General features: G+C 34.6%; 1 protein-coding gene across 2 annotated transcripts in view; it reads right to left on the bottom strand.

The window, feature by feature from the left end:
* Wdr7 (WD repeat domain 7) overlaps window positions 1-22650 on the bottom strand; it is a 286867-nt gene that overhangs the window by 195920 nt on the left and 68297 nt on the right. For both annotated transcript variants that reach the window (XM_042675086.1, XM_042675087.1), the window contains exons 15-17: window positions 12203-12972; window positions 10803-10891; window positions 333-451 (exon numbers count right to left, since the gene is read on the bottom strand). In XM_042675086.1, the coding sequence (XP_042531020.1) occupies window positions 333-451; window positions 10803-10891; window positions 12203-12972 (978 nt within the window). The remainder of the gene's footprint in view (window positions 1-332; window positions 452-10802; window positions 10892-12202; window positions 12973-22650) is intronic.

Here is a 22650-nt window from a genome sequence, read left to right as displayed (position 1 = left end):
TAAGACACAATTCTACAAGAATATGAAATATTTATCAACTATTAACTGGGTTAAAAGAAAAATGTAAAGGAATAGAGAGAAGAATATTACTGCTTAGGATATATACTGTAAAGAACAATGAATAGAAATCTTGAATTCATATTTTCTGTCACATGGTAAACAAGTAGTAAGACATATGAATGAACACTATTTTTGTTGAAATTAACATCAGGACTGTGATCCACAGATCTCAGCCTTCTGAGTAATTAGGATTACAGGCATGAGCCACTGGCACCCAGCTTGAATGAGCCTTTGTAATATTTTATTATCTATCCTTATCACCTTGACATTACCTCCAAGCATCGATCTTGCCACCTTCGAGCCAGCATCTCCAGAAGTGGAGGCCTAAATTTATCCAGTCCCAGCAGGTCTGGTAACATTACACAATGCATAGCAGCTAACTGACTCCATCCTGTCAAAATGTGATAACACAAACATACTTTGAATGATTTTACACTTAGATGCTTTGCACAAACAATTTATATCCAATGTATTTCATCATGTATCTCTTGGATTGAGGTTGTACTTCAAGTGGTGTGGTGCTTGCCTAGCAAGGAGAAGCACTGTGCTCAAACCCCAAGAACATTAAAACTTTAAAGTTAAAAAAAATTCTCAGTGTCTTAAAACAGATTTCTACACAAAGTACAACCAAATTCCCAAAGGAAATACATTTCTAAACAAATGTTGTGAAGTAAAACATACATTAGGGGATAGAAGAGGATATGAACAAATACACATAAGAGCTATAGATGTGAAAATATTATCAGTTAAAAGATATTCCAAGACAGTTTGTATCACTAAAGCATGGCTAACTATCTGCTGCCTTTTTATCATCCAAGAGAAATATCTTCCCTTCTCATCAGAGGGTCTTCAATTATGGAAGTTATTCCTTTTCTTACAAATTGAGTCTGATATTTAATCACAATCATAATCCAAATAAGTAACATATACCAATTTGAGAGTAAATATGAATCTAGATATTCTACAAAATAAAAATCTGACCAAACAAAATTTACACTCTTAAAAATTCTGATTTAGAGTACTGAAACTTACATTTTCCAAACTTCTTATTCACATATAGAATGATTATATGAAAAAGACAGTTTACACTATAATATGTAAAAGTACTAATATGAAGGCATTCTCAATCATTTCAATCTTATTTTTAAAATGATCTAAAATACCTTCATAAATACAATAAGTGAGACTCATTCTTCCAAAATTACACAGCAGGGCATTATTAGTATACAATCATTACCATTTTCTCCTGAGGATAATATCTAAAAATAAATAATCAAGAATGGATTAAAAAATATGCCCTCAGTCACTTAAAGGTGAGTTATCTGTGAACACAGGATTTTAGCAAGTCAATGCTCTGAAATGATCTAAATTACACTTTACTAAAATAATGACAAAAAGTATAATAAAACTCAAATTGATCAGCGGACTGCTAATGAGAGAAATCGTCAAGTCACCTACTTAAAGACTTATCCATTCAGTGAGGAAATTTGCATCAACTGATAATATGTAATCACACTAAGTTGATAGGTGCACACACATTTTAGATTATAACTCACAGCACAAGAATATATGTACATATATATTCATACACATTGTTATAAGTTACAACACAAGGATATAGTTATGTTATACACAGATACTTATATATATATGTATACATATATACATATAACATTATTACCCAGTAATCCTTAATACATTTTAATGTTTCATTTATATATATATATATATATATATATATATATTTCAGAGGTATCTATGAACTAAATTTGAACTTTGTGATGACTCTCTTTAAAGCCCCAAATCTAACAGCTTACCTGGGAATTAACAGATAACTATTTTTCACAATAACTTAACAAATACTCTATTTTTCCTAAAGTCCACTCTTAACAAAGAAATTTTAGAACAATTCTATGAAAAGTAACTAAACAAAAAAGGAAATTAGACTTTTAGTTTCCACATAATTTCTTTGCAAAGGAGTACAACTTGCAACACGGGTTCTAAACTTCATCGACAGACTTGTGATATTCTGGAGGGTCAGAATCATTCTAAATTTTAGATTTTAGAAACTTTTTAAGTTTTCTCCTTTGTGTATCATATAAACTAGTCATATGGAGACTGGATACAAAACGTAACTCACAACCTCCATTAAAGCTCCAGGAGTTATAAATAATACATAATACTAGACAAGCCTTGGGAAACCAATGTCTAAAGATTTCAGTAACATTTTCAGTGGTCCAAAAATTACTTTCCACTTTGTAACTTTGTAAGAATAATGCGATAGCTCAACTAAATGTAAAGATTTAAATTCTAAAATTTTGCATCAGTCTGCATTGGTACTAGTAGAAGGATAGGCAAATTCCTATCAGCCTATAATCAATTTGAAGACTTTTCAAATGAGAATGGAAATTAAGAGACTCCCTTATAACATATCGCCATCTAATCATAGCATACATCTTTGTAAAGACAAAAGTTTGTCTGTTACAGACTATTATACATGCAAAACAAATTCATAAGCAACAATACCACAGATCACGTGGGAAATAGGACTACAAAATTCAGTCTGCCATTTAACATTGACATCACACAAAGGATTAGCATCTTTGCACTACTACAGCAGCATTCTAGATGGTAGACGACATGGCTTATGCCAGCCAGGGGTAACATCACATTTTTATAATAGGTTTTTGTCACTGACATAAGCAAATAAAGTTATATAATGGGAACTTTAGGATCTCATAAATAACAAAACAGATGAATGTATAAATCAGATAAAAAGAAGAGAATCTGTTGGAATAAAGTATAGATTGAAAGAAAGACATTAGAAAGTTGAGAGAGAATACCTTCATTGACTAAGAAACAGGTATGTAAAGCAGGAGTGGAAGCAGAGTCAGAGCCAGAGCGATCAGCATCAGGCCGAGCGGAAACGACAGGTGCAGCGACTTGCAGAGGAAAATAGAAGAAATAAAGAGGAGAAAATTGAGGTACAGTGCTTTCTGAAAAAAAAGTTCTATATTAGTGGAGAATGAAAACAAAATCAGCAAAACATAGTGAACATAAACTAAAAATCAGAAGGGCATGCTTATTAAAACTACAGCATGGAATGATGTAATTTATTAAATAGTAACCACAGGGTAGTTTAACTTCCTCTTCAAGTCAAAATCTAAAAAATAGTATAGATAAATAATGTGTCAAATACTGCAAAGTATAGCTCTAAAATAATAAAAAGTAAAATAAAAATGACAAAAATATTCAGAATTGGCAAAATGTAATTTTTAAAACTGTTTCTCATAGTTAAGATGCTTGTGCTGGTCTTCAGATTATTGATTACATTTTCTAATCATTTATTACCTAACCTGAATAGATGATTTTGAAATATCTCTAAAAAATATCCAGTGATGTTTCCATTTCCTATACTCATTGCATAAGAATTCAATGTGAAACATACTAATGTATAAAGAATAAATGCTGCATATTATGTTTGAATGCTGCTAGAAGAATTTTCATATAGTTTCACTCACTGAAGTTTAAAAAATACTTTTATGACATAAATTTTGAATATACTAAAAGCAACTATTTTGAATTTTATAATTCTTATAGAAAAGCTGAGCCAACCCCCTCCCCCCACAAAAAAGTTGTGTTGCCAGGAAAATGCTTCAATTATCATATGAAAAAGCAAAAGGACCTTATGGCACACACATTCTACAACTGGAGGTCAATGTTAAGATTTAGAGGTCACCATGTGACACTTCCTTCCTAGGGAGAAATTAGCATATGTCATGCACAAGCATCTTCAAATTAATCCCTCTCTTTTCTTCTGTCATTGAAGAGCAATAGGTTTGGGCTCTTGAACAGATTCAACATTGTCTGCTGAATGATATGTTTGCTTTTCATGCAGTCAAGTTCTTTTGTGATGACAGGACAGCTGTGTGAAAACAACTTTTTCATAATTTCCACACCAGTGCATCATAACGTCAATCAGGCACGTGCAAGGGAAACAGTAGAACTAAAACAAGTCAAAGAACAATAGCAAAAAGAAAATTTAAACTACAAAAATTCCAAGAAGCAGCTCCTTCACACATCTGAATTTTATTTTAATGGACTTGTTTTCTATCCCTTATGAGTAATGATCAAGGTACATTATGTGTATGTATGATGAAATCTGTACTAAACACAATTACTCAATTTTACCTAAAAAAATGTAATTTTACAATGTTATGCTTATGAGAAAAATTTATTTAATTGTATCTCATAAAATATAAGAATTACATTATATAAAATAATCTTGCAATGTAATTCCAAATACTTCTGTAACCCATGAAATGATTTTATTTTTAATTTCTTTCATCATAATTAATTACTGATGCAGTTAATATAACTTAAAAACTGTTCATCTCCTCATGAAGAAGGTGCTAAAGCTGATAATCCTCAGATATTGGCTTTTATGCCACCAGAATGTTGAGAACATTTCTTTACTGGCTTAAAACAGTTGAATGTTTTCTGTAAATTTCTTTTTTTTTAAATCCCTGGGAAGGCTATGTTAATTCTATATGATTTTAGTCTTCATTCTGAAAGGATATTAGAATAAGAGGGTGATAAAATCCAATATAAATGAAGAAAGTTTAGTTTTGAGTAAACATTATCCAGTATTATCAAATTTATAACAGAAATGCTAACTTGAATTAGGTATGTGAAAGCTATTAAATTTCCTATTTCATTAAATTAACTATAAATAAGTGTTTAATATCAGTACCAGATGTTGGAAAACCACATAAATACACGAAGATGAGACAAAGTTCTACTCATGAAACACTCAGTCTAGTAGCAAAGCAAATAAACAATTAAAATATTGTATTCCTTTGGATTTCCTCTAGAAGGCATACACTTCTTGAGGGCAGGGATTTATTTTCTCCCTAAATCTCAGTACCTAGTTATTAATACATTAATACTAAAAGCATAAAGAGGATGTACTTATAGACATATTTGCTCAAAAAATATTTATTGAACTCCTTTTACGAACCAACCACTGTTCCAAGCATTGTAAACAAACCAAACAAACAAAAAATCCCTGCCTTTTGAGCTTCCACACATCAAAGTAAGCAGCCAATTTAAAAAGAAGGGCTCATAAGTTCTAACAAACAAAATTTTAAAGGACTGAGTAACTTAAAATATATGCTTAACATTCAGTGACTTAACATATATGCTTCATGTTAAGTTAGATGTTTTGCTAGGGATCGTGGAATAGCACAGTAGTAAACTTTTGGTTAATGTAAGTGAATCCTGAGATAATTTAACAATGCTTATTTCTTATTTCTCAGTTTAATGTAATTTAAATCCACCATTTCAGAGAAATAAAGTTGCAAAGAACCTAATATAAGCTGACATATTTTAAGATGTTTGAATTGTTTATGAAACTCCTACTAAATAGATGCAAGCTCAAAACTCAGCTAAAAATAAAGAGATGCACAAGAAATATAACCTGACTTTTACCATGTTATTAATGAATAGAAATAAAGTATGTCATGATATAAAAGAACCTAAAGCTGTCAGTAGATTTAAGGTTGTATCACTGTGGGCACAAAATTTGGTTGTTCATATCCATTATCCCTTTCTTTTTTTTTCCATTATCCCTTTCTTAAACAGAACTTATCACTGCAAAATTGAATGTCTAAAAATAAAAAATATTTCTTTAAAAAATTGTCAGTAAACACTACTGACAGTGAAATTTTGAATCTACAGCCAAACAAAATAAAACTCTTGTTTAAAAATTATTATCCAGCCAGGTGCTATTGGCTCACACCTGTAATACTAGCTACTCAGGTGGCTGAGATCTGAAGATGGTGGTTTGAGGCTACCCCAGGCAGAAAAGTCCCTCATAAGACTCTCATTTCCAATTAACCACCAAAAAGCAAGAAATGGAGATGTGGCTCAATTGGTAGAGCATTAGCCTTAGGAAAAAAAAAATCAGGGACAGCACCCAAGCCTTGACCAAAAAAAAAAAATTATCATCCAGTTAAATGCCCTGATATTATTTATAGAAAAATATTTAGGGTAAACTATAAGAGATTTATGCTCAAGTACAAATTTCTATGAAAAGCCCAGTGCCCTGATATTTTTACTTATTTTGCCACTAAAAAGTATTAGCTAATATATAAATGACAGTAGGAGCATATTCATGTTTAAAGACCAACTTAAAAATAATCATGAGTCAATGTTTACTGCAAGAAAAATTAAGAAAAATAAAGCTGAGGAGGTGGGAGGGACAGGATGGTAGGAGAAAACAAAGGAGGAGGCAACAATGCTGGATAAGAAATGTACTCATTACCTTGCTCATGTAACTGTAACCCCTCTGTACAGTATTTTCACAATAAAAACATTTAAAAAAAGAAAAAGAAAACATAAAAAGAGATTCAAGGCAGAAAGATGAATATGTAATGATCTGTTATATGTAATGAATATTTTCTCCTACCATTTCCTACTCTAAATTGGTTATCTATGTTATTTACTAGCAATATATGAACTACTTATGATAGTACTAATTTCTCTAATTCCTGAACAAAAACATTAGGAGACAAAAAGTGCTTAAAATGTTTGCTGAGTATTTGAAGAACTTACACTAAATATTTATTTTAATACCAAAATAGTAAATGTGTTCTATAATGCCTTATTATTTACTATATAGCTCTCTCTGTAGAGACTGACAGTTTATATTTACCTTAAAAGGCAAACATATGTGTTTTCCAATGTTAATTCCCAATCTTATTACATTAAATAAATGCTTTACCAGTGTGTTATTGTTCTGATAAACTAAAGATGCATTCTATGAACTAATCTAATAACTAAAATAATACAGAATAGCTTATAGCCAACAAAGAAGGCAAATGGAATCATCATTAATCTCAAACACGGAAGAAAGAAAAGAAGAAGGAAAAGAAAACAGTTGAAACAAAGACAAGAATAGCAGAATGAGCTGGGCAGCAGGAGTTCATGCCTAACCCTACCTACTCAGGAGGCTGATATCTGAGGATGGCAGTTTGAAGCCAGTCTGAGCAAGAAAGTCCATAAGACTCTTATTTTCAATTAACCACAAGAAACCCAGAAATGGTGCTAAGGCTCACAGTGGTAGAGTGCTAGCCTTGAGCAAAAAAGCTCACAGACAGCACCCAGGCCCTGAGTTCAAGCCCTACAACTGCCAAAAAGGAAAAAAGAGAGAACAGTAGAATGATAGTCTATAATCTACCCATTTAAACAACTGCATAAATGTAATGGGTTTAAGTTCCACAGTTAAAAAGCAAGTCAGATTGGATTAAACACACACACACACACACACACACACACACACACACACACACACACACACACACACACACACACACACACACACACACACACACAAGCAAGGCTCAACTAAATGCTGCCTACAAGAAACATACTTTAAATATAAAGATCCCCCAAACAGATTAAACTAGGGTAAAAATACGTCATGCTAATGCTAAGCAAAAATATTAAAGTGGCTACAATACTATAAACCAAGTAGATTTCAGAGCAAAAGATACAGAAAAGCATAAAGACAGCAATCTCATAATGAAAAATGATTTAAATAATCAAGGAGAAATTAGAGTTCCAAAGGTTTATGTACTAAATAAAAGATTCAAAACATATGGGCAAAAATTGATCAAAGAACAGACACACAAAGGAATATAGTGGCAGATTCCAATACATTTATCTGGTTGATAGAGCCAAAAAGGCAGAAAAATCAAGAAGTATATAATAAACTTTAATATTGTTGAGTACCTTGACCTGATTTTACCCTACAACATAATAAACATTTTATTATAAAGTACACACTGTGTATTCACCAAGACAGATAATATTCTGGACCATGAAACAAATTTCTATAAATTTTTAAAAATTTATATAATATTCCATGTGGTACTAGTAAATAACAATATATTATACATTTGGAAATTGCTCAGAGTATAGATATACAGTGATTTCTACTATGTATACCATATACATATATTATGTATATATCCAGTAATGGATATGTTAATTAGTTGAATAAATCATTGCATACATGTATTTAAACATGATATAGCATAAACATAACCATTTTTAAATAAGTAAAATAAGTTGAAAAAATCCAGAAGATTGAAACCTTTCAAATTATGCTATCTAACCATGAATTAGAAACTACATAAATCCTTTAAAAAAATCTCCAAATATTTGGAAACTTTAGTACCTTATTACTAAATCACCTATGGGGAAAAAAATCTAAAGAAATAATAAAAACACAACACATCAAAATGTGTGAGATACTATTAAAAAATATTCACAAGGCAATTAGTAGTACTGCATCCTCATCTTAGAAAAATAGAATTTTCAATTCAACCAGCATAGCTTGCTCCTTAAAAATTAAGGAAATAAGAGCAAATTTGAAATAGAAATAATAAAACAACAAAGCACATATTGTGAAATAGGAAAGAAACAAACCCTACTAGGTAGAAATCAATGAAACGATCTGTTCTTTGAATACATTATAAAATTGTTTATCTAGTAGAAATTCTTATGTAGAGAGAAAAAAATGTAAGTTATGAATAAAAGAAATAAAGAATGGTTGAAATCTCAAACCCTACCATTTTTCCTTGATAAATTTGACACAAAGCCCACCTAAGAATTTTTTTTTAAAGGCTTGAATAGCTTTACTTTTAATCTGAACTTAAAAACCTTCTCATAAACTGGGCGCAGGTGGCTGACACCTATAATCCTAACTACTCAGGAGGCTAAGACTTGAAGAACGGGGATCAAAGCCAGCCTGGGCAGGAAAGTCTGAGACTCTTTTTTTTTGGGGGGGGGTGGGGGGGTCCAGTCGTGGGGCCTGAACTCTGGGCCTGGGTGCTGTCCCTCAGCTCTTCAGCTCAAGGCTAACACTACCACTTGAGCCATAGACCCACTTCCGGCTTTTTTCTTTTTGCTTATGTGGTGCTGAGGAATCAAACCCAGGGCCTCATGCATGCAAGGCAAGCACTCTACCACTGAGCCACCTTCCCAGCCTCAAGTCTGAGACTCTTATCTCCAATGACTCACACCAAAAAGCCAAAAGAGTTTTGGCACATATGATACTGCATTAGCCTTGAGCAAAAAAAGCTCAGTAATATTGCCCAGACCAGAATTCAAACCACAGGGCTAGCACAAAAAAAAAACAAAAACAGAACAGGCTTTTAAGCTTTCACTAATGAATTAGACAAACAAAAGAAAAAGGAAAAACAGTATCAATCTACATAATCCCTTCTAGAAAAAAAAAGAAAGGAATCACTTTCAAACCTATTCTATGAGGATCATCATCCCGTCGCCAAAATTGCCAAGACATTATCAGAAAACTACTACACACAAAGTACCTCATGAACTCCTGCATAAACCTCATACAAATTTCAACAAAGTGCATTTAACAATCTATAACATGGCCAATTTTTCATAGTGTGGTCTCTACTGCAAAGTTGTTTTAAAATAAAAATCAATATAATTTGTCTTAATAGAAAAAAAAGGGAAAAACATAATCATTTCAACAGGAACACATTCATTCACAATTTTTAAAAAATTCAACAAACTAGACATATAAAAAAAATTTCCTCAACTTGACAAAGGTCTAATGCTAACAATATTAATAATAAAAAATAAAGAATAAGTTGTGATGTACTCATTCAAGAGCAATGAAAATGAACAAACTAGTGAAATGCAACAACACTGATCTCACACAAGAAACCAAATACAAAAGAACATATACTGAAAGATTGACAGTAAAACTCAACAGGCAAAACTAAATCATAAGGTTTAGGGATTCACACTTCGGTGGTACAACTATAAAAGAAAGCAGAGATTAAGATAAGAAAAGCCAAATTGTACAAATTTAATAACATCCAAAATGCTACAAGTATTTTAGATCTCAGAATTTTTGTCTGTTTTGTTTCCTTGTTTCCCCCCTCTTTTGGTGCTGAGAGGAGGGCTTGAATTCAAGCCCTAGATGTTGTACATTAGCTTTTTCACTCAAAGTTGGCATTCTATCACTTGAGCCACAGCTCCATTTCTAGCTTTTTGATAGTTAGAGATGAAGGTCTTCTGGCCTTTCTTACTTGGGCTGGCTTCGAACTTTGATCCTATAGGCATGAGCCACTAGTGTTAGCTATTTTTTTTTCTGATTTTGGAATATGAACAAACATAATGCAATGTATTGGGGAATGACTCAATTCTAAACACAGAAATTCATTTTTATCATACATACCTCATATATTAGCCTGTTAAACTACATAAGTATACTTTAAAAATAAGTATAATTTAGAACTATGGGCATCGTTCAAGTGATAGTGTTTGCCTGAAAAGAATAAGGTCCTGAGTTCAAGCCCCAGTACTAACCCTACACACACATAAAAAAAGACATAACTTTTAAGCTCAAGATACACACAATTAAAACACTAATGTTGTCAAATTAAAGTACTCCTAATGCATAAGAATTATGCCAAAGACTGTGTAATAAAATTATGTGATATATGCTCACTTATCAATTTCTAAATGTGATTTATTTTGGGCTGACATCTTAATCATCCATATTTACATCTGGAATATAACAACTTTTCTCTCTTTTAATAATCTGAGACAAACAAAATATTATGATTATGTATTAGCTATGCCTCCTCAGTTCTACAGCTGAAATGTCAAGTCAATTACTTAATAAAATATAATTTTACCTTGTTTAATCTGTCCTTGTACAATATTACTGGAAGTTGGAGGGGAACCCTTTGCCTTAGAAAGGTCTGGGGTGCTTGGTCTAGGTGGCCTTTAAAAACAAGAAGAAAATACATGTGTATAGATATAGATATAGATACTTTCACATTTTCTTATTTCCAAAACAATTTAAGATGATTTTCTAGATTAAATTGAATTTAGAAAAGAAACACACAAGAACATTTTAATATTCTGTTACAAAAGATGATAATGTTTTGGTTTTGTACCTGCTACTATTTTCCATTTCAGATTTTGGTAAAATGATTACATAATTATCAATTTGCAAGTAAAAAATTTTCATTTCTAATTTCTACTTTCTCATATTTGGTGAAATATTTATAAGTCCTCCAATCAAATTCAACTGACAGGCAAATATTTTTCTCAGTCCTCTGTCTTCTATATTAGCATGAAGAGATTTCAGCCCACTGCGTAGCACTGGTCCAAATGAATTTTTGTAACAATACGATAATTTTTAAAGTATTAATACTGAATATATCAAAAAGGCCATAAAGCATTAAAAAATATTGGACCCTAAGGCTCCATTTGAATTCTGGCTCTACCAATTACTACTTATGAGACCTTTGGCAAGTAACTGTTACTTTGGCAAGTAACAGACCTTTGACAAGTGTCTGTTTTCTTATCATTATAACAGGATAAAAAAACCTATCTACCTTATATAAGGATGACAGGCAATAATGAATTATTTTCTACATAAAGTAATTACAACAAAGCTGAACACAATATAGATGCTACACAAATATTTTCTAGGCTAAAAACATTCTTCATATGGTCAACTACATACAGTGTAAAAAGTTAATAGGAAATGGCATTCCACAATCATCAAAATAGCCTACATTTAAAAAGTTGTTTTTTCTTTCCCTATTAGAAAACTCTGACCACACTTCTAGCAAAATCCAGAAGCCAATCACCAAACATACATTATTCATTGCTTATGGTTTACAATAAGAAGCATGCTAACCAAATAAACATTTGACACTTGTAGTATCATTTTAAGGTTATACTTGCACACAAGCTAGTCTATGTGACAAACTCTCACACTCTGAATTTTTTTTAATTTTAGGATCTGTGTGTGTGTGTGAGAGAGAGAAAGAGAGAGAGAGAGAGAGAGAGAGAGAGAGAGAGAGAGAGAGAGAGAGAGAGAGAGTGTATTGTTTTAAACCAGAAATTCACGGAGATCTCTTTTAAGAGATTTAAAGGGGAAATTTAAAGGGGAAACATTGAGATGACATTAAAATAGTGACAGTGTATAGTCTCAAAATAATTTAAAAAGTAATAAATAAGAAAAATAGAACAGGTATCTTTTATGGAACATAGGAAGAAAATCAAACTATTCTGATCACACCTGGCTGGTCCCTTCTTCATATGATCACCAATGAAAGTTGCGTTGGTCATACTCATTAAGGTATTCGCCAAAGATATGATAGACAGGAGATGTTGGGTGGTGACTGCTCGAGACACGCTGTAAGTTCCCTTTCCTACTCCCTCAGAGGTTGACAGCTTCCTTCCTATTTCTGCCTTCCCATGGAGTAGTTTACAAGCAGCCTGATTATAACCAGGAAGCATCAATGACATATGACCTCCTCTCGATAAGAGGCCAAATGACACTGAGCAATGTGGTTTCAGCATTCCAAGGCGATCAAGACAAACTTCATCCAAAACTTCATTTAAACCCCAGGCATGAAGGCAGGACATAAACAATTTCGCAGTGTCCATAGTTAAATTATACTCTAATAGGGTTAATGGCTTGGATTTGCTGGCCCGATATTCAGGGTCACTTTCTTCCCTTCTTTGCCTCAATATCTCCTCATCCTCCTCTTCCTCATCCAGTAGGTGTTCTTTTATGTTCTCCTTGATAGTTTCTTTCACTTGTTGGAAGAGAACTGCTGCTCGTTTTCCAGTTAGAAAAGAGCCCCCTTTGTCTGAACTGCCAGATGCTTTTTGCAAATTCTCAGGGGAAATAAGAGCAGTATTCGGCCTAGAGGCTTCCTCAGTCAGGAGTTGAATAATCAACGCTTCCACATCAAAGAAAAGCACATGTATGTCCGGGTCTGTTAAGTTTGTCTTTATTGCTTGAACCATCAGGGAGTTGTGAGAATATTTAGGTAAATTCCCCTGCAACAAAAATTTTTTAAAGAGAGTTACAATTAAGAGTGCTTAATTTCAACATTCATTAATAAATAATAAAAACAAAGTATACAATAGGTTGTCTTCATAAGGATTTATATCACTAAAAGTAACTTGAAGTTAGTCCATCAATATAATACAAAAGACATGAACTTCTGCAATCAGAAGAACTTCATGGTTAGTCATAAATCTGTACATTAAATTCCAAAAATACAGACATACATACTCATAGAGTAGATTAAAATTTGCTTCTATAATTTAGGAAATTCTGTTTCTGAGAAAGAATTACCACTCCATCTGAAAGAAAAATCTGTTTATCATGGTAGCCAATCCTTTCGAGTTAACCAGACCTTTGTTTTACTATTTTTATGGTCAACCTCTCAGGTTCACAGATTCATTTCCATCCACAAAAATATGTGCTCTAATCTTGTTTCATTTAGATACTCAAAAAAAAAAAAATCACTGTGACCATTACCCTTCTATGTCTCTTACCCTCTACTGTCCCTTATACCCAAATTTACTGAAAGTAGTGGTAGCAGACTAATTCAATAGCAACTCTTTGGTCCCTCTTTCCATTATCTTTGCAGCATCTGACCCTGTTGTTTTAGCTGAGAAATATAGATTGTAAATAACAAGAAAGATTAAGGTCAGGTGTGATAGCTCACGCTTATAATCCTAGCTTCTCTGGAAATGGCAATTAGGTGGATCACAGTTCAATCCAGCCCAGGAAAAATATTTCTAAGACCCCTCTATCTCAATCTATAAAAATACTGAGCATGCATCACTCATCCTAGCCACAAAGGACACTGAAATAAGATGACAATCCTGACAGACCTGTGCATAAACGTGAGACCCTATTTTAAAAATAAAGCTGCCTACTCCCAAACTCAAACCTCAGTACTATGAGATGGTGAAGGGGTAACAGGAGAGAGGGAGAAGTAGGAAGGGGAGAGGGAAGGGAGAAGGAAAGGAGGGAAAAGAAGGAAGGGAGGGCAGAAATCGAGGGGGAAGAAAGGAGGGAGGGGAGAGAGTAGAAGGAAGTAAAAGAAGAAAGGGCGCAATACCAGGAAAGGAAGAGAAAGAGGAAAGAAAGAGAAAGAGAGGGAGAGAGGGAGGGAGGGAGGAAGGAAGGAAGGAAGGAAGGAAGGAAGGAAGGAAGGAAGGAAGGAAGGAAGGAAGGAAGGCAGGCAGGCAGGCAGGCAGGCAGGCAGGCAGGCAGGCAGGCAGGGAGGGAGGGAGGGAGGGAGGGAGGGAGGGAAAGAAAAAAAGAAAGAAGGACAGAGTAAAAAGTCATCTTACAGCATACAAAATATCCTCCTAATGAGCCTTTGAATTTTCTCTCTGCTTCTCCCCCTCTGCTTCTCTCTCCCCCAACTTTACTTCTCACTCTCACAACTTCTCAGCCACTCTGATTAAAACATGCTTCCTCCATATTAGAACTATCACCTACAAGTAGATGGCTTCCTCATTCCAGCCAGACATCCACTGAAGGTATACTAATCCAGTATTTTTTTTTAAGTTTTATTGTAAAGGCGACATACAGAAGGGTTACAGTTACCACTTACAATTATAAGTCAGGTGATGAGTATATTTCCTTTTGAACAGTGTCACCCCCTCCCTGTTTATATATGGATGTCCCACCACAGCCATTATTTACCATATGCTCGCTCCACACACCCACTAAACCTGATGCACCTCTGGAACCTTCAGGAATCAGTCCTTGTCCTTTCTCTCACACTGACTATATAATTCTGATAAGGTCTCTGCCCACAGGCAGGTTTCATTAGTCCTCACCTCATCTCACTTTAGAGAGAGCCACAGAGCCACAGACGTTCTTTCTGAAGTACATATCTAATCAAGTCATTCCACTAACACATATCCACTATCACAAATTACTAAGAGATATGGGAAATCTAAATATCTGAAAGGTAAATCAGGAAACAGGTGAGACAATACTTTCTATGTATGCTTATATTGAAAATTCTCTGCCATACCCTCTAGCGGGTTAAAAGGCAAATATGAAATAGTAATCAAAGTGTCAGAATAGAATACATAAAGATTGATATTCCTTAAAATCAGGAAGAAAAATACTAATGATCAAAAAAAAAAAAAGAAATGGGCTGGGAAGGTGGCTCAGTGGTAGAGTGCTTGCCTTGCATGCATAAGGCCCTGGGTTCGATTCCTCAGCTCCACATAAGCAGATATATATATATATATATATATATATATATATATATATATATATATATATATATATATATATATAAAAGAAACTGTAAAGGTCAAGAACAATTCACAGTGAAAGACAATAAACATAGGGAAAACCTTTGTCAAACTCTTTGTCAAGGAGAACGATAGTTAAAATAACCATAAGATACTATTTTTTTTTTTTTGGGTCCAGTCGTGGGGCCTGAACTCTGGGCCTGGGCGCTGTCCCTCAGCTCTTCAGCTCAAGGCTAGCGCTCTACCACTTGAGCCACAGCGCCACTTCTGGCTTTTTCTGCTTATGTGGTGCTGAGGAATCGAACCCAGGGCCTCATGCATGCAAGGCAAGTGCTCTACCACTGAGCCACCTTCCCAACCCCCGCATAAGATACTATTAACAAACAGAAAACAGTGAACACTAAAAGCAGTATAGTGAAAGACACACACACACACACACACACACACACACACACACATACACACACATGCACAATGAAGGCATGAATTTAAATATCAGCCTTTTGGAATGGTAATTTGGCGAAATAGCTTGAGCCCTTATGATTGCTATTGCGAGATCTACTAAATTTATTTCCAGCATACTATCCTAAATAGAAATACAGACAAACATTCACGTACAAAAATGTTTAGTAAAACAACATCCACTGTTTAAAAATGGAAACAATCTATACAGTTGACAGGAAATAGGTTAATTAATTTTAAGCATAGCCACATAATAGAAGAAACATTGAAAGCACTACAAATCATGTTTTTTGGATATATTACATCATATGGCAAAATGTCCATGACCCAGTGTTAAGAAAGATAAAACCATATTCGTACACACATATATACACACACACACACAGACTTCTAATTTAACTTATTTAATGATTACATTAAATGCATACATATGTATAGGAGGAGAGATTGGAGGAAAATACGATACAAAAATGTTAGTAGTAATTATTTGGAACAGAATTATAGAACATTCTGTTTATATTTTTGTATATATCTTAAATTATATATAATCAATATATGTTATTTTCATAACCAGAAAGTGAAGCTGGAGAATAAAATATAGACTCCTTCAGCACAGGATTCAAGGTGCTTTACAGTTTGACAGAACACTTTTCTAGCTTTAACAGGCTCTAGTATAACTATGGTCCCTCATACATAAATCTTTTTATTTATCCCTTTGCCCAAATCTCTTACTCCATTCTTATTGTTTCTCTTCTATCAAGAGCCCAATTCTGTCATTCACAATGTATAAAAAGATCAAATTATAACAGTGTATACCTTGAATATATATATTTTTTGGGGGGGGGAGGGGGACCAGTCGTGGGGCCTGAACTCTGGGCCTGGGCGCTGTCCCTCAGCTCTTCAGCTCAAGGCTAGAGCTCTACCTCTTGAGCCACAGCGCCACTCCCGGCTTTTTTCTTTTTGCTTATGTGGTGCTGAGGAATCAAACCCAGGGCATCAGGCATGCAAAGCAAGTGCTCTACCACTGAGTCACCTTCCCAGCCCCAACTTGAATATATTTTTATTTGTCAGTTATCTCAGTAAAATTGAGAAGACTCTAATTCTCCCAGGGACTGTTAGCCCACACTGCAGCTCCCATAACATTCTATATCTACCATGTGTTACACACCTTTATGTTTTTGCTATATTGAGTTATTTTAAATATTTATATTTTCTTGTACTCAATGGAATAATTTCAAAAGCAGGGCCAAACCATATCTTACTTGTCTAACTTTATTTTTTTTGTCAGTCGTGGGGTCTGAACTCTGGGTCTGGGCACTGTCCCTCAGCTCTTCAGCTCAAGGCTAGTGTTCTATCACTTGAGCCACAGCACAACTTCTGGCTTTTTCTGCTTATGTGGTGCTGAGGAATTGAATCCAGGGCCGCATGCATGCAAGGTAAGCATTCTACCACTAAGCCACCTTCCCAGCCTTATCTTGTCTAACTTTAAATACCAGAGTACCTAAAAAAATAAAAATACATAAAAAATAAACAACCACAATTTATGTCTAGGCACAAGGCTTAAGCTTGTAACCTAGCTACACAGAAGGCAGAGATCTGAGAACTGAGGTTCAAACCCAGCTCAGTCAGGAAAGGCCCTGAGATTCTTATCACCAATTAACTACCAAAAAGCCAGAAGTAGAGTTGTGGTTCAAATGGTAGAGGACAACCTGCAGCAAAAAAGCACACAGACAGTCCTAGACTCTGAATTCAAGCCTTCCACCCCTGTATACATACATACACACGCACACACACACACCCTCCCCCCACAAAATCCCTTATAAAATTATTGAAGTTGAAGTGGTGCTGTGGCTCAAAGTAGTAGAGCATTATTCTTGAGCACAAAACCTCAGGGATAGCACTGGGGCCCTGAGTTCAAGCCCCATAACTGACAAAAAAAAAAGTAAAAATGGTAAGGGAAAAACAAAGGAGGGGGTAACAAGGCTCGATAGGAAATGTACCCATTACCTTACTCATGTAACTGTAACCCCTCTGTACAGCATCTTTACAATAATATATAAATAAAATTAAAAATAAATAAATAAAATGATTAAAGTTGTTAAGCAATTATTCTATAAGTAAAATTATCACAAGTCTCACTATCCAGTCTCTCTTTGGTCTCCATTTGTCTTCCTATTTTTTGTTATAGCTTCAGTGGTATCAAAAACATTTTATAACTTGAGGATAAAGTTCAGACATATTCACAAAACACAAAACATTCTCCAGAAGATATCAGTGGCTACCCCTCCAACTTCATCTCTAACCCATAATCCCTGTAACGTCCAGGGCCAAATCAAATCACTTCCCCCTCTAGAGCCATGCAGTTTTAGGTATCTACCATTTTGTATATGATTATGCCAGGACCATTCTCCTCTCCAATTTCCCTGCTGTCACTTGTCACGCATAATTGTATCCATTCTTCAATAAATATTTCAAGTGGCTCCTATGATAAAAACTACTTATAAAATTACTCAAACAGATCTTTTATATAAACTTCTGTTAGATGAATGATGTTTAAAGGGAGATAGAATATAAATATTTCTACACTACTGTTAAACAACAAGGGGCATAAGCAGTATGATAAATTTAAATATAATAACAATAAAAATAAAGTTACAAATATGCAGTGAGAAAAAAAATCAAGACTTTCTGAATCTCACTCCTCTATTTAATTTCTTCATTCTACATTTACCCATATGCCTATTTAGTCCTGTGTCTGTAGGAGCCATTTATAATATAAAAGTGAATGAGCAAAGATCTTTCTAGTCATAGAACTCAAATCTAACAAATTCAGGTATAATAAATGTCCTAAGAATTGGTGCTTGAAATAATGGAGGACTGTCAGTCACAATGGCAAAGTGTCAACTTGACCTTGGATAAGAGGAGCTCTTGAAAGAAGAGGTAACACCTACTGCAAGATATAGCAGAATGTGAAAAGGACAATGGTGACAAACCTCCCAGGATGAATGCTAGTGAAACTCACAGGTAATCAAATGACGAATGCAAGAAATGCTTCAGAGAGCATACTAAGCCAAACCAAGACTTCTGAATATCACCCTGGAAGCCAGAGAGTCTCTAAAACAGTCATATTCTCAAAATAACCAGAGATGTTTGTGAAACACGGGTTCCCAGAACTGAGTCAGAAGAGTTGGGTATGTGCCAGAATCTGTCTAATGAGTATCTTGGATGACTCTGAGATAAAGTATGAGAACTACTACCCAAATGAGGGGAAGGACATAATCAAGTTTAATGTAATCTATCCACCAGCAGTACTGGCAAAAGGAATGAGATGGGAACCCATGAAATGGGATGCATCCAGAACTCAGCTAGATGAGGGAAGACAAAACAACAATAATACCAAGAATGAAAAAGATGGGATGAAGCATGTGTATATGACCTCTTACATGTCACAGCGCTGTACTTTATACCTGTTTTTTTCAAACACTGAACATATAATGGTAGATACTATGCTTAATGTTTTATACCTACTAACACTAATTTGAGTAAATTATATATAATGTATAAAAATGTCTAATATGAAAGTATTATTAACAATGATAGCACTACATACTAAAGCATACCCAGCCCAGGCAGGAAACTAAAGCCAGCCCAGGAAGGAAACTCCGAGAGACTCTTATCTCCAATAAACCACCAGAAAACTGGAAGTGTTGCTGTGGCTCAAGTGGCAGAGTGCTTGCCTTGAGCTGAAGAGCTGAGGGACAGCACCCAGGCCCACAGTTTAAGCCCCATGGTAAACAAAAAAAAAAAGAAAGAAAGAAAAGAAAAGAAAAAAGAAAAAAAATTACCAATATGATACAGATGAAAACATGGGAAGGTGGCAATCTTGTGTCAACAAGATAAGCCAGCAAAGCTGGAAGGAGTTTTTCAGCGTGCATATACATGTGTGTGCACACATGCACATGCACATGTACACACACACACACACACACAGAGCACAGTGGTCCCCAACAAGAAAAAAAGTAAAGTAAAAGTAAAAATTTAGATTCTTCAGAGAAAAACATGTTCCTATACCCTTGTTATAACATATGTTCATTATTATATACTTAAACATAATCTATGTTAAATCAGTTCTGCTAAAATACCTCATAGCTTCATCCCCTAAAATTTAAAAGACCTTTATAGGAATTAATAGTGTGGGTATCTTATCCAATTCCAAAAAATAAATGAAACACTGACAATAACTGTCACCATTCATAACAATCCTTATTAAATGTTTTCAATGTCACGCTTTTCATTTATTTGTAAATAATTTTGTAAAATAATTTAATGTTTTTCCTGAATGAGCACTGAGTACAATCTATAGTAATATTATGTGACTTTGAATCGACTTAAAAGTAGTTATTTACACCAGTAATTGTATTAGCTGATTTTAATGCTAAAATGTAAACAGCAGAAATGCTGATGATTTTTTTAAATAAAAAAGCAGAATTTTGCTTGAAACCAGAGATAAAGATAATGGTGTACATGTAACACACATACATAGATACATACATGCATCTACAAATATCAATACAGATGCTGAAACAGAATGCATAAAAAAACTTGTATTTGATAAATCCTAATCTACTACTTTACAAAATACATAAGTATGTATCATATTTACAATGTATGGTCTAAGTAATTTTTAGTTTCTGAAATATGGCATTAAAAACTGGTCTATACCTAATAATTTTGGCAAGAAAATAACTGTATTTTTTGTCTTAATTTTATACATGGTATTTTATTAAACAAAAGTCCTTAAAGAGAACCTCTGAAATGTCTGTGTGTGTGTGTGTGTGTGTGTGTGTGTGTGTGTGTGTGTGTGCGCGTGCGCGTGTGCGCGCACATGCGTCGCATGCATGCGTACTGGTCCTGGGGCTGGAACTTGGCCTGAGCTATTCCTGAGCTTTTTCTTTTGTTCAAGGCTAGGACTCTACCACTTGAGCCACAGCTCCAGTTCTGGCTTTTCTGATAGTTAATTGGAGATAAGTCTCAAAGACTTTCCTGCTCTGGTTGGCTATGAGCCATGATCCTCAGGTCTCAGCCTTCTTGGTAGTTAGGATTACAGGCATGAGCCATGGGTGCCTAGCTAGGACCTCTGAAATTGTAATGCAGTACTGCAAAAGGTACACTAAATAAAAAACAAATTGATGCCTAAATGTGCTTATTATTCATAATATGGTGTCAATATTAACTACTTTAGTCAAGAAGAATGATAAGAATGAGAAAACAAACTGGAGAGGGAGGCAGAAAATCTAGGAGCTATCAAGCAAACCATATGGCCCAAATGGGTATCTGGTGCCCTCTACTGTTGTATTGTTGTTACTCAACATCAGACAATTAAGACAGTATCAATTTACTTAAATATTTGCTTTGGACAGGATGAATGTTCATGAGTAGCTATGAATGACAATATAGTTATACAATTCATGTTATTTCATTTCTTTTTTTATTGTGAAAATACAGTATAGAGGGGTTACAATTACATGGGCAAGATAATGAGTACATTTCTTATCAAGCATTGTAGCCTCCTCCTTTGTGTCCCCTTCCCATCCCTTCCCATCCTCCTCCCCCGCCCCCACCAAAGTTGTAAAGTTTTCAACATAACTACTTGTACATCTCATTGTTGCAATGGGTCCACCTGTATCCCTATTTAAACGATTTGTTTTCATTAACAAGTATATAAACAAGAGTAAACTAAAAAGTTATTTAACACAAAGGGTTTTAAGATTTGCTACTGTAATATGATCTATTAAATGATAAAGATACAATATATGTCCCTTTTTGAGTGATTTGCAAGTATTAAATATAATAATTTACCAAAATTACCTTTCACAGACCTTTCTGTAGATGGTCTTAAGTGAATAAGAATATAAGTGAACAAGTGAATAAGAATATTCGAGTGGTATTAACTTATTAAGAGATTAGAAAATTATTATAAGTCTCTATGACAGTGTCACAAAACATTGATTTTCAACTCTTCCCAAAGGGCCAATTATCAAAAGATCAAGCTCAGAAACCATCCTCTATTACATAGATTTTCCTATGCATTGGCTAATACCTTCATTAGGATCAGTTCATCTAGCCCCAAAATAAAGTCTACCTACCTACATCAGAGGGGTGTTACAAACATTGTATAGCTATAGAGACAGCATTTCTTTCACTGGTAGCACACTGAATAAAAACCCAGCTGGTCAGGTGCCATTGACTAACATCTGTCATTGGAGCTACCTGAGAGGCTGAGAATGGGAAGATTGAGGTTTGAGGCCAGCCTGGGAATAATAATAATAATAATAATGATAATATAAATGATAATAATGTTTGCAAGATCCCTTCTCAAGCCACAGCTGGAAATAGTTGTACATGCTTAATCCTAGACAGGAGAGAGACAATAAAAATCCAGCTCCTCAGGCCCCAATTGCTGGCACTTGTAATCCTAAACTGCACAGGAGGGTCAGATTAGAAGGGCAGCAATTCCAGGCCAGCTTGGGCAGAAAGGTCCACAGAAGCTGGGTGCTGGTGGCTCATGCCTATAATCCTGGCTACTCAGGAGGCTAAGATCTGAGAATCATGATTCAAAGCCAGCCCGAACATAGAATTCCACAGTGTATATATACCACATTTTCTTGATCCATTCATCTACTGAGGGGCATCTGGGTAGGTTCCATATCTTAGCTATGGTAAATAATGCTGTAATAAACATAGTCGTGCTGGTAGCGTAGCATTAGTGTGGTCTTGTTTGTGATCATTTGGGTAAATGCCCCAAAGTGGGATTGCTGGGTCATAGGGGAGCTCTATGTGGAGTCTTTTGAGGAACCTCCATGCTACTTTCCAAAGTGATTGAACAAGTTTACACTCCACCAACAATGCAGTAGGGTTCCCTTCTGTCCACATCCCCTCCAGCATCTGTTGTTATTAGAGTTCTTGATGATAGCCACTCTA

This window comes from Dipodomys spectabilis, unplaced genomic scaffold (genome assembly GCF_019054845.1).
Source record: "Dipodomys spectabilis isolate Male_0828 unplaced genomic scaffold, ASM1905484v1 ptg000024l, whole genome shotgun sequence".
NCBI classification, from domain to species: Eukaryota; Metazoa; Chordata; class Mammalia; order Rodentia; family Heteromyidae; genus Dipodomys; species Dipodomys spectabilis.
Note: the sequence above shows the minus strand (reverse complement) of the source record. Positions and strands in the feature narration are given on the sequence as shown.